Source organism: Ursus arctos, unplaced genomic scaffold (assembly GCF_023065955.2).
Source record: "Ursus arctos isolate Adak ecotype North America unplaced genomic scaffold, UrsArc2.0 scaffold_7, whole genome shotgun sequence".
NCBI classification, from domain to species: Eukaryota; Metazoa; Chordata; class Mammalia; order Carnivora; family Ursidae; genus Ursus; species Ursus arctos.
The window spans coordinates 52,850,135-52,862,895 of NW_026623089.1; the positions used below are offsets into that span (position 1 = coordinate 52,850,135).

General features: G+C 57.6%; 1 protein-coding gene across 1 annotated transcript in view; it reads right to left on the minus strand.

The window, feature by feature from the left end:
- CDH23 (cadherin related 23) overlaps positions 1-12,761 on the minus strand; it is a 403,304-nt gene that overhangs the window by 66,535 nt on the left and 324,008 nt on the right. The window contains exons 32-36 of the mRNA XM_057308495.1: positions 12,326-12,427; positions 8,202-8,351; positions 6,846-6,974; positions 5,834-5,962; positions 4,836-5,063 (exon numbers count right to left, since the gene is read on the minus strand). Of these exons, the coding sequence (XP_057164478.1) occupies positions 4,836-5,063; positions 5,834-5,962; positions 6,846-6,974; positions 8,202-8,351; positions 12,326-12,427 (738 nt within the window). The remainder of the gene's footprint in view (positions 1-4,835; positions 5,064-5,833; positions 5,963-6,845; positions 6,975-8,201; positions 8,352-12,325; positions 12,428-12,761) is intronic.

Here is a 12,761-nt window from a genome sequence, read left to right on the forward strand (position 1 = left end):
AGCAATGTCCCCAGCTCGCAGACTTTCTCTGGGCTACTGCTGGGCTACTACTCTTGGACCAGCAAGTGGGTGGTGGCGACCTCTGTCCCTCTCCCTGGACAGGTGACTTCTGTAGGTCCCCACCAGCCTGAGATGCCAGAGCTGATTGGCTGGGATTGTCTAACCTGCTGCCTGTGATTTGTGTGGCAGGGGGGCCCCCGGTCAGGCCCTCCCTCTCTCCATCCTCCTGCCAAGGTGCCTCTGTGGCTGGGGCTCAGCTTCTGACCTCCCAGTTGCCTTCCGTCCTTCCTCCCCGGGCCCAGCCCTTCCTCTTGCAGGGGCCTCCCTGACGGCCACTTCGACCCCTCCCCCTAGCCTGGCCTCCCTTGCCTGTGGCCCGGAGCTAGCCAGAGAGCAGAGGCTGCACAATGATTTCCCCTGGCTGGGTGGCACACCATTGTGTGACCGGCCTGGGCTGGCCCGGATGCCCCTTGCTGCACAGCTGTTCCTAGCTCGGGGTGATACAGGGCTGAGAGCTGGGTGGGGACAGGAATGTACAGTTCTCAGGAAATTGGGGGGAGGGGGCCCAGGGTGAAATGAAGAGATAAGAGGACTCAGATACAAGATTTCTCTTGGTGGCTGAATCCCAGGCCCCTGCTAAAAGAGCTTCACTCCGTAAGTCACAGGCGCAAATGATGTCTTATCCAGAAAACCTTCCCTGGTTCTTGGCTCCAAGTTCCTGGCACTTCATCACATCACAGACTGGCAACTCTCTGTTATGTGGCCATCTCCCCTCTAGTTTGGGGGCTTCTTGAGGGCAGGACTGTACCCAACTCATGTCTGACTTCCGGGCCTCTAGCGTAGGCCAGGCACATATTTGGTGTTGAACGAAGAAAGGAAGGACTCTTACTTGCCCTTGGGGGTTGGTCCTGTGCCGGTGAGGGCTGGCTTGGGCCAGGCAGATAATTGCAGGCGGAAACAAGAGGATGGTGTGTGGGTCGGCCGGGCATCTCTGGACAGATATGTGCAGAGTGACATCCACCCGTAAGACCATGACGACCTTTCCTGGCACCTTGGAATGCTGCTCAGGGCTCTGGCTGGTGAAGGAGGGCTTGGAACGACGCTATCCTCGAACACCAACCAGGGAAATCCGCCCAACAGCAGAGAAGGGACCTCCTCTGGTCACCTCTGGCTTGGCCCTCAGTTTTGTGCTTGACCCTGGGGCTGTCTAGAGGGGACAGTCTGATCACTGGAAGCAAATCTTCAAGGATCCAGTGCTCCTTGGAAGCAGATGCCAATCATGGCCGAGCCCTGGCCTCAGGGCCCTCTCTTGCGGCTTGTGCCCTGTCCTCATCCTGGCTCAGCTGTACTGGGAATGGGCGGAGGGGGCCCGTGAGAAAGTAGTGCGATCAGCCCTAGGGCAGGCCCCAGAGATGATGTCACCGGGAGGATATATACACAGAGAGCCGCACTCTTGGCTCTGAATCCTGCCACGGGCCTGAACTGCGCGCAGCAACTCGAACCCACCCCTGGTGATTGCTCACTCTTAGGCCTTTGTTCAGGTGGTTCAGGGGTCCAGGATATGCTTTGTTGTGCTAATGATGGCTGAGTGACAAGACAGCCTGGTGTCACCTCCTTCGAGAAGCCTTCCCCAAGCCCTTGCTAGCGCTCCTGAATGCAGGCCCATCTGCACGTTGGCCCCTGCGCTTGGACAGCCTCACTGCCTCCCCTCCTCGGCTGTGTTTTACCACGGCAGGGACCGACACTGCTTCCTCCCTGGACCCTGGTGCCTGGCACAGAGAGGGCACTCAGGGAACACCCGCTGCCTGAACGAACGGACGGACACCTATGTTCTAGTGCTCAGTTCTCAGCTACTCTCCTGCGGTCACCGCAATTCCTCACCGTCGCACGTCCCTTACGGAAGTCAAATACCAGGGATCTTTCCTCAACCTGAAGAAACAGGAGAACGAGTTGAAAGGATAGATTCTTTTTGACCTGAAAAACGTCTGCTGTAAATCTTTGCCCAGCTGCACCTGACGCTGTTTGTCTGTGTCATGGTGTTACAGCCCAGGAGCCATACACATATTTCCTCAGCGATGGCCTCAGGGAAGCCCAGGCCTGGTCCGAGTCATCTGGAAGGTGCTTTCCGGGGCTCGAGCTGGTGATGGCCAGAATGAGGAAGGTAGAGAAAGGGAGATTATACTTCTCACCACCCAACTTCCCATAGTCTTACCAAGGGGCTGGAGAGCCTGAGATCTCCTTCAAGGCGGGGCCAGAATATCAGCGGGGTGGGGCGGGGTGGGGGGTGGGGTGTCTGTCAACAGAAACTCTTTCTGGCCATGGGGACCGGCCCTAAGTTCTGCAGGAACCGCTTGAGTAGTGGCCCACCCATTCCTGGTGGTTAAATGTGGCTGGGGTGATTTCACGTTTCCCCAATTGTCCTTTCTTCTGAAAACCAAAAGGAAGCCATAGGTCACCTCCAACACTCAGGGTCTCAGAATGTCATGGGTGTCACTGACTGCCTCCCGAGGAAACTCTAGAACTGTGGGATGCGGGGGATGGGGGAGCAGGGGTGAGGTCCGTGTGCTCACTGGCCTAGGTCGGGATGGGGAGCAGGAGGACAGCACGTGCTCTCAGTTTCCCACCCCAGATCTAGTCTCTATCCTTCCCTCAACGACAAACTCTGCTTTTGTTTGAGGCGGTGATGTATCTGGCTCCCACGTAATGAGCTAGTCCCGACAATCCTGTCATTTTTTCCAATCTCCCTTGCAGCGAGGGTGCCCCTATGAACATTTTCTGGCCACAGGCAGAGGCGGAACTTTAGAGAGTAGTTCTGGAAAAACTTTTGCTTTCTTGATAAAGGGGCAGAAATGGCTTGCATAGCTCTTTGTCTTCTTGTTATTTCCTGCTTCATATGCTGACATGATGGCTGGTGCTTTAGCAGCCATTATGCACCATGGGGGAAAGGTCAAGAGGCATTAACTCTGACATCACTGAGTACAAAACCAACATTTGTAATTCTCTCCAGAGGTTTGTTATGTGAATAAAATGCATTCTGATTTATTGATGACTCTAGAGTTAAGTTTCTGTCACTTGTAGCCAAACACATCTCTAAATGCCATTGGTGAGATGACCAGGATGATGCCTTGCCCTGAAGCCGGGTGCAGTTAGGGAGGGATTGTCAAAACAGAGTCCTTCCATGTCACCACAGTAACTGATATCCCAACCTGTTCCCCCCTCAGGTAGTTGTATGTGTCCTGTAAACATGCCTCAGTTTGGCTCACTGGGTGGGAATGGCTGAAATGTTAATGGGGACACTGGCAGCTATGGAGCTGAGGATGCCCAGGGTGTGCCCAGAGCCAGTCCCATCGCCTCAGCATCTCAGAATGTGTTTTCCCAGGATGGGTCAAATTCCACCATCCTCCCCAGAGACACTGCAGATAAACAGCCCAGCCCAGGCCTGCTCTGACCCCACAGTCCATAGTGCTGCTGCCAAAGGGGAGGGTCTAACAGGGTCACCTGTAGAGGGCAAAGGGACAGGGCTGAGACCTTATTTATGATTGGGTTCCCAAGGTGAACAAAGTACAAAAATGTCCCCAATCCTTTATATCTTCCCGTATCCACACTTTTTACAACTCACTTGCAACTTGTTCCTTCAAAAGATAGAGTGTATTTCTCCACACTTTGAACCTGTACTGGTCTTGTGACTTGTTTTGGCCAACAGAATGTGCTAGAAGTAACCTCAGTCCAGTTCCAAGCCTGGACTCAAGAGGCCTTGCATGCTTCCACTGTCTCTCCTGGACGCTTTCTAGCTCCGTATGAACAAGCATGGGCTAGCCTTCTGGAAGAGGAGAGACAGGTGGCCCTGTCACCCCAGCTGAACCCCAACCATCCAATGACCCACAGCTGCCCCTCCCCAACCCCGACACAGGTGGGAGCCCAGCTAAACCAGGTCTCACTGCCACTGGGCAGAGCTGGCGCGAAGTCAATGGTTGTGTTCATGTCTCCATTTGGTTCGGTTTGCAATGCCGAATTACCGCAGCCATACGTAGCTGGTACAATCCTCTCCTCAGGGCTTACCGAGCACTTCCGTAGACATGAGCTAATTCAACTCCCCAGACACCATCTCATAGGAGATATCATCTCTCTGTACGGATGACGAGACCCACATTCCGAGAGGTTCTGACTTGCCGGCGATCGCACAGCCAGTCTACAGGGCTCCTTACTCCAAATTCCCCACCCTCGGTGTACAATGGCTCCCACCCCAGCCCGTCGCCCCCTGACCATCTCGCCATCCAGTCCTGCAGGCACCTCCTTCTCCAACCTTGCATGTTGCCTTGGGCGGAGGCTCTGGCCATTCAACCACCAGACGGGACCGAGGACATCAGTCCCTTCCAACCAGGACATACCGCGACAGCGTGTCACAGCAACGTGACAGAGGGCAAGAGGCCAGAGAGCACCTCTTCCTATCTGGCATGGAGTGTGGGTGAATGCAGTCTCGTGGGCACACAGCTTGACCAGTGGTGTGGCGGCTGGCCAGGCCCGAAGGGCTAGGCTCACTCTGTACCATCCCATAGAATTGCTGTGTAAGCAAAGAGGGCTGAACAGAGGCTCTGAGCGGCTGTGGGTGCAGGACAACTAGCACGTGAGTTCTGCACACGCGGTCCTCATAAATACACACGCGGGTCCTCCATAAATACTCACAGGCAGACCTTCTAAAGGCACAATAGAGGAGCCGTCAAAGATTCTCCCAGGGCACATTCTGCTCCCACCCCTCTTGTTCCCAGCCCCACCCCAGAAGGCGGAGCTGGTCCTTCAAGCACCCTCCACTCCCTGCAGCCGCCCCCATTACTCACCGACAGGGTGGGGGTGCCTTCGTCCTCCACGGTGACCACCAGGTGGTAGAAACCCTGGCGCTCGCGGTCCGGCGGGGCAGGGCGTGTGGCAATCTCACCACTGATCCGGTCCATGCGGAAGGTCATGTCCTCATTGCCCTCAGTGATATAGTAGGACAGGACGCTGTTGATCCCGACGTCACGGTCGGTGGCTCTCACCTGGACCACAGCAGTACCCCCACCCACGTTCTGCGGGGAGAGCAGGAAAAAGGTCATTCTGGATGCAAAGCGCCCCCAGGGCAAAGGCTAGCACCTGCTCCTGGGAGCCCAAGGGCTTCACTTGGGCCTTTAGAAAGCTTTGCTCTGTCTACTGTGGCGCACCGAGGGGGAGGATGAAGCTGCTGGTGGTGACCATGCTGTGGGCACCCACTACAGGCCGGGCTGCGTGAATTCACCGACGCTTCTCTGGAACCCTATGGGGTAGGCATGACATCATTCCCGTTTACAGATGAGAAAACTGAGGTACAGAGAAAGCATGTATGCCAGTCACACAGCCTGTCAGGGGCAGAGCCCGGGTCTGAATCCTGGGAGCCTGGCCTGAGACCTGGCCTTTAAAGCCCCCTACCATCCTGCTTTCATGGACGTCCAACCAGGTCCGATACCCAGCGGTGCTGCAGCAAAAACTTCCCTCGAGGCTCAGTCTTAAGAATGAATAGTAAATGCTTTGCTTGTTTAAAAGCAGCTCTCCTGGGGATAAATCCCATTTCCCTATTGGTGGTGAAAGGCCACTTCCTTCTTTCTCTCTCCTCTTGTCTCCTCTTCACACCTCCCACAAAAAGATACTGTGTTCCGGGAGCCGGCATTAGGGTGGGAATTGTGAATGAGTGCGCCAGGCCCCCACCTGCCAGACCCGAGAGCCTCGCGGGCCAGACAGACACTTAAAACAGTTGCGTCATGGTCACTCACACCCACTGCCCACCCTGGACATCCAGCTGTACGGACTCGAGAGCTGCCCTCACCTCGTTCACACTGACATTGTACCCAAAAGGGCTCTCGATCACTGGAGGGTTGTCATTGACATCCAGGACGGTCACCTGTAGGATGTGGTCCTTCTTCCGTGGAGGGCTGCCACGGTCGGATGCTACAACCTGGAGGAGGGAGAGGACTGGATTCAGGGCTAAAGGTAGGGGAAGGATCGGGAATATGGAGTCTGAAAGGGCAGTCTGCCCAGTGGGGAGGATCAGGAGGACAGAGAGGCTCGTGGGTCCATACCTGACCCTGTGTGGCCTGCCAGCCCTGGGCTCTCCCCAGGATTTTGCCTTCTGCCCCACCATTTGGAATCTGATTCCGGCGTGCCCAGTCTTTACCTCCTGATCCTACCCCTGACTGTATTCTGGGCTGTGCCAGCCCCTGACCATGACCTGGGCCTGTGACTAGATCCCGGGCTCCTGCCTCTAGCTTCAAACACCTCTGTTTCACGCATGCCTATCTGACCCCTGGCAAATAGAGAGAGCCTCCTATAATCTTTTCAGCAGTGACCTGGAGTTCTCCCCATAGCCTGAGCCTGTCCCTGGGAGCCTGGATGCTTCCTGGGTGCCTGTGGGGCAGCAGAAAGTACTCTCCAGGGTCAGACCCCTGCAGAAAGGCAGCCCTGGGTCCCCCAGAGTCCTCAGGAAATAGGCCAGCCGCAGCAATTCAGCAATAATGGCGGCCTTTGTGACTCCTCACACCTGCGCTTCCTTCCCAGCTAGGCAGAGGCAGCCAGAGAGGGGTTCTCCTGCCCATTGTACAAGAGGGGAAACCAAGGCCCAGAGAGAGTAAACAACTTGCCCAAAGTCACACTGTTTCTGGAAGAGTCAGGGCTCTATCAGCTCTGCCAGGCTTTCTCTCCTGGCTCCTGTGGCAGGGACAGACACCTCTGCTGCTCCCTGCTCTGGGCCCCCTGAGGACCAGTGACACAGGAAGCTGACTGCCAGGCTGTGCCAAGCTCTCTCCTGGTCAACAGAGACCCTAGGGCAGGGCGGTTCCCACCTTGAGGATGTAGTGGTCTAGCTCTTCTCTGTCCAGAGGCCTGGCCACAAACACTTCGCCAACGGAGTCATTGGTGGTGACAATATCAAAGGCCCTAGCGATGTTGCCAGAGGCCAGGGAGAAGACCACCTGTCAGGGAGGAGGGAGGGTGAGGGGTGAGAAAGTGGGGAGGACAGGCCACCAGGTCAGGCCAAGGGTCTCTCCCCTGCCCTCCCAGGCCCTCTGCTCAGTAAGGGCATTTGGAAAGGGAACATTAGACACAGAGGTGATGGCACCCTTCAAAACGTGTGCGGCAGGCCCACCGAGGCAGCGCAGGACCTGTGGCAGGTTCCTGGGGGCCTCTTCCAGGTCAGCATTAATGGCCTGGGGGCCAGAAGAGTGGGTGTGAGTCCCACGGCGTGGATGTTTCCCAGCACAGGGGTGGGGAGGTACTGAGACTTCTGGGGGCCCCGCTAGAAGCAGGCCCGAGCCGTAGTGTGACATGGGTTCCATCTGGCCCTCACAGCAGCGGTCAGAGGGAGATGCTCTTTTCAGTTTGCAGACAGGAGGCTCAGAAACATGTGACAACTGGCCTAGGTCACACAGCTTGCAAATGACCAAGAGAATGAAGATTTGAACGTCTGTGCTTCTGACCCCAAAGCCAGCCCCCCCAGAGGTGTGCAAGCCATCTTTGCGGGAGCAGAGGCAGAGGGAGACAGGATCTTAAGCAGGCTCCACGCTCGGTGCAGAGTCCAATGTGGACCTTGAGCTCATGACCCTGAGGTCATGACATGAGCCGAAATCAAGAGTGGGCCACTTAAGCAACAGAGCCACCCAGGCGCCCTGAGCAAGCCATTTTTAAATGGTGGAACTTCCTCAAACATACCCCCTGATTCACAGGACAGATTAAAGCAGCAGGAAGACTAGTATCCCCGGTCCTCCTTGTGCGCTGGGTCATCCAAACCCGGCGTGTGTGTGGAGGGAGCACCTCCTGCCGTGGGACAGGCCCCCCAAAGCAGGAGGGAAGAGGAGCAAGTCCTCTCTGAGACCTGGGGCCACATGGGAAGGGCTGGCACACAGGGCTGAGATCCCGAGTGGTTCGTGGCTCCGGTGACGAAGGAGTCAGCGGGAAGGGTGAACCCCTCTGCTTTCAGCTTGCTGTGGGGGGTGGAGCTGTGACCGGCCTTCGGGCTCCATGTTCACTTGACCCAGGCAGGGCCAACAGCCAGCACAGCTCTGCCTCCTCTCCTTGACCACGGACTGGGGTGAGGGCAGGGCGGCGCTGCCTTGGGGCCAGGTGGAGCCTGACTGCCCCTCCTCTGGTGGAGGGAGCCTCCTACCGACAGGGAAGAGCCAGCACTTTTACTTGCTGCCCACCTGCCCGTTGCTGCCAACGTCGGGGTCCCGGGCCTTGACGGTGGCCACCTGCTGGCCCACGGGGCAGTCCTCGGGCACGCTGACGGCCGAGTCGGAGGTGAAGTCAAACTGGGGACTGTTGTCGTTCTCGTCCAGCACCGTGATATAGACCTGGGGGGAAGGCAGCCAGAGACCTACCGCCTCCTTCCGCTTCCTGGCTCCAAACACCAGGCTCCCACCGTGGGCCGACTGGGGCCCAGAGCTCTGCCAGTTCCAGAAAGTCAGCTAGCATTCAGAGCCTGCCTGGGCCGACTGGGACTTTACACGGAGGTGTTGAGGACATTTTTCCTCGCAGTGCGATGGGGGAGGGCTGCACACACTCAAATGCTGGGGTCAGGACAGCAGGGTGGGGGTCTGGGGGGGACTCAGAGGTGGTGGGGCTGAGAGCTGGAAGGCATGGGCCTTGGCTAAAGAGGACAGAGGCTACTCAGCAAAAAAAAAAATCCAGTGAGGAATGCCAGCTTGGCATCGGCAGAGCTTCCTGTTTTTTAAGAGGAACTCAGAATCCAGATTTTCATGAGGAATTACATGGTGATTAATAAAAATTAAAGGAAAAACTTATGTGCCGGCTGGTCAAAACACATCTGGCAGCCAGATCTTGCCCGAAGGCCTCTCCGTCGGTACATCTGGATTAGAGGGACAGAAACGGGGCTTTGGAACAAGAGGGGGCCCTGAGGTAGCCGGGTGGTCCCAGTGGGGAGAGGAGAGGAATCTCCCAATGTCAGATAGAAACTGGAAACTTGCAACTTGCACGCAGACTGAGTATTGTTTTGTGACTGTTGCTTCCAGCCCACGGATGGCCACGAGCCCCTTCAGCTCATCGAGGGGAAGGTTCAGATGGGGTGGGAAGGGCTTGCTCCCACCGCCCTGCCCCAAGCCAGACCTCATCCCCTCCTTCCCTGGGCCTGGGGTACAGGGCTCCCAGGCCTGCCTGCCTGTCTTGGGCATACATAGGCCCCCATGGAGAGCCGGGGGACACCTCCCGGCCACAGAGGAAACCCCCTACGTCCTTCCCCTCCTATCAGGTCTTCCTTCTTCTCCATCCTAGCCACGCCTCCGTATCTTTAGGGAGCTGTCAGAACTGCAGGGCAAGAAGCCCAGGCTTGGAGGCAGGGCCAACTCCCCCATTTATTAGCTGTGTGACTTTGGACAGAATGATTCAACCTCTCTGATTTTCCACTTCCTTAGCTGAAAGTGGGGACAAAACACATATAGCACCAGGATGCTTTGGGGAATGAACGAGCAAACAAGAAGTTCAGGGGTGGTACAGGGTGATCCTCGTCCTGCTTCCTGCCTGGCAGACTGGCATGAGCTCACGTGCCAAGGCTTTGCCCATCCATCATGATTTTGGCCAGGGCGTTCTGCGAAGTCCCAGAGCCCCAGTCTGCTCCCCTGTGAAATGGACTCAGTAATGCCCACCATGCTATTCTCAGGGCAGAACCAAACAAGGCCTCTGTGCTCTGATTCCCCCCAACTCTCTCGCTCCACTCGAGGCTTTGTTCAGGCTTCCTGCACTGTTTCCCACCGCAGAGTGTTTGCATATGCTATTCCCTCTGCCTTTATGCTCTTCCTTCTTGGCTGGGTAAATCCCTATGCTTTCTGAGGATCTCAGCCTGAGTCACTTCCTCAGGGAAGCCCTCCTCGATTTCCTTGACATCTTACTACAGACTCTCTCCTATAGCATACGTTGACTGGTGGGATAATTTAATCAACATCCCTCCGCCGCTGTAGCTTATGTTTGTGAAGGCAGGGGCTATGTCTGACTTTGGTTTCCTGTTGTACCCTGAGCCCAGCCCAGAGCCTGGCACACAGTAAGTGCTTCCTCTAGGATGACCACTGTGATGTTGTCTGTGAGGTGCTCCCAGCAGCAGAGAGTCTGCCTCAGTGAGGGAGAACGAGGGCAGGTGTCAAGGTCTATAGAATTAGATCTGGCTCTCTGTTCCCACCCAGGGCCTCATGGTCCAGATCTGCTTCCCCCAGGCCCCAGAGGCCTGAAGGTATGATGCAAGAGCCTGCCCCCGTCTGCCCCTTCCTGCTGCCTCCTCACCCCTCCCAGGGCCCACGGGGGCTGCCGGGGTCAGGGAGGAGTCAGGTATAGGTGAGCTGTGGTTTGGGGGTTCCGGCCTTGCAGAGGAAATGGTGCCACCTTTAAAAGGCCCCTCAGCCTGCCTCCACCCTAGCACCTCCAACAGTGCCTGGGGCCTACAGGGCTGGTGTTTCTGGGGCAGTGGGCCCTGGGGCCGGAGAGGAAGCCAGGGCAGAGCAAAAAGCCACAGGTCGTGCTTCCTGGAAGACGGTGAAGCGACCGTGGAAGTCCGGGGCCTGCACAGGAGTGTGTGCTTAGGGTGTCCCCCAGCCCGCGTGGGGGAAGGGGGCTGCCTGACTACAGAAGGGCTCTAGCGGCCTTGGTGGGGAGCGTCCTGGCCACCCTGGCTGCTTAGCAGGCTCCGCCTGGCTTCAGGTCCCAGACTCCTCATAAAAATGAGGGGCGAGCTGCAACTGGGCCCATTTTATAGATCAGGCTGCCGAGGCCCAGTGAGAGGGCCCCACTTAACCCGAGCCTCAGCTCCTCTGGCTGGGGTGGCCAGGAGCCGGAGCTGGGAGGTGCGGGACACGGTACCTGGCTAGAGTTCACCACTGAGGGTTCTGCTCACCGGCTGCTGTCTGGGAACACTGGGGAGCCGAGGCGAACCATAGAGCTCACGGCTACTCTTGGCCTCATTACCCCAGGCTGGCCCCGTGGATGGAGGGGGCTTTGGGATACAACTAGTCACAACGAGGGCCACTGGAACTGAGCCCCTCCAGGGAGCAGTGGGGCGGAGAACCCCAAGCAGCTGCATTGGGCTCTTAGCCTGGACAGTGGGTTGGTGTCTGTCTGTCTAGGCTAATGTGATAGCGACCCAGTGGGGAGTGAGAATGTGGCTATAACCAAGGCCGTGGATGAGCTGGACGCCCCATGTGGTCGACAGATGCCCTCAGACCAGACTGGCTGGGGCCTGAGCCCAATACATTGTTAATATTCTCGTTATCCCTGCAGGACGCTCCCCTGGTAGACCCTTCCCTCTGGGGACCACCCCCATTTCAACCCCCAGCCTGAGGTCCCCTGCCTGCCTCGCCCACCTGTCCTACCCTCCTAAGACCCTGGCCCGACACCTCTGGCCTCAGCGGTCATCCTCAAAATTCTCTGAGCACGTGGTTCTGCCCCAGAGTCCTCGAGGGCAGTGACTCACACTGTGCCCAGCATGCCGCAGGCCCCAGCCCCGTGGGCCCCACCTCCCACCTACCGCAACACAGTATGCTCCTTCCCTCAACCCCCAAGAGAGGGCGAGGTTCCCCTTTACAGACGCCACTCCCATCATATGCTCCTTGGGGCCTAGTTTTCAAAGGGCTGCTTATCCGCCATCCCCTGCCAGCTTCAGGCTGCTGGCGTGATCCTCACTTTAGACCCAAGGAAGAGAAGCACAGAGAAGTTGAGCAACTCGCTTGCGTCACACAGCAGAGCTGGCATGAAGCCTCCGGGTTCCTTCCATTGTGTGTTCTTCCTCCTCCTTGCTAGGGCCCCTCCCCCGCCACGGGCTGGATCTGGGGAACGTGCCCGAGAGGGGCCGGGACTGGAGTGGTTGAGAAGGGTCTGGAAAGGAACCTGCTGCGGGCCTGTCCATGTGTCTGTCTCCAGGGGAGGCAGGAAGGTGCCTGCCACACAGGGACAGAGCTGGCCCTGGCCACAGCCCACAGTACAGGGGACAGCCCCAGTCCACACGCCACTCACCTTCTGTGGGCAGAGCCGGCAGGATGCCAAGAGAGAGAAAAGGCAAGGGTGCCACTGGTTAGCAGTCTGCAGCTCCCCCAGCCCCCTCCCTGCAGGGCTGTGCTGCGCCCCCCCCCCCACAGGTCTGCAGTCTCATCCCCAGCCCGGGCTGCCCGGGAAGGGGTGGCATGACGGCCACAGAACTGTCCTTGGGTGGCCGAAACCCTCACCCACTGCCTGGCCCGTGTGTGGGGTGGCTGGTGAAGATGGATGTTTTGGGGTGCCTTGGGTGGTGATGGGCTCTACCTGTGGGGCTCTCACCCGGGGTCCCACTCACCACAGTGGAGTCCACCTTGGGGCCCCCATCGTCTGCCACCACTGTCAAGGTGTAGAAGTCGCCTTTTTCCCGGTCCACCAGGCCCTTGACCGTGATCACACCCTGCGGGGAGGGGCCCAGATGGGAGAGTGACAACATCGTACTCACAGGGCAGAGGCCGCCCCGCCCCCAAGCAGACCCCTCCCTAATCCCCAGCATTCTGCCTACTTTCCCGCTTCCACGTCGCTCCCTCTGCCCAGCAGAACATCTCCGCGGAACTCTGTTGGCGCAAATCCTACTTCTTTCTCAAATCCCGCTCAGGTGCCCCCTCACCCGTGTAGGCTGCCTGCTTCCCCAGCCCAGTAAGATTCCTGGTGTTCGGGCCCCAGGGAGTTCCATTACACCTGTATTCTAGCTCTTTCCACATCTTCCCCTGTGGTGCTCGGATGTACATCCC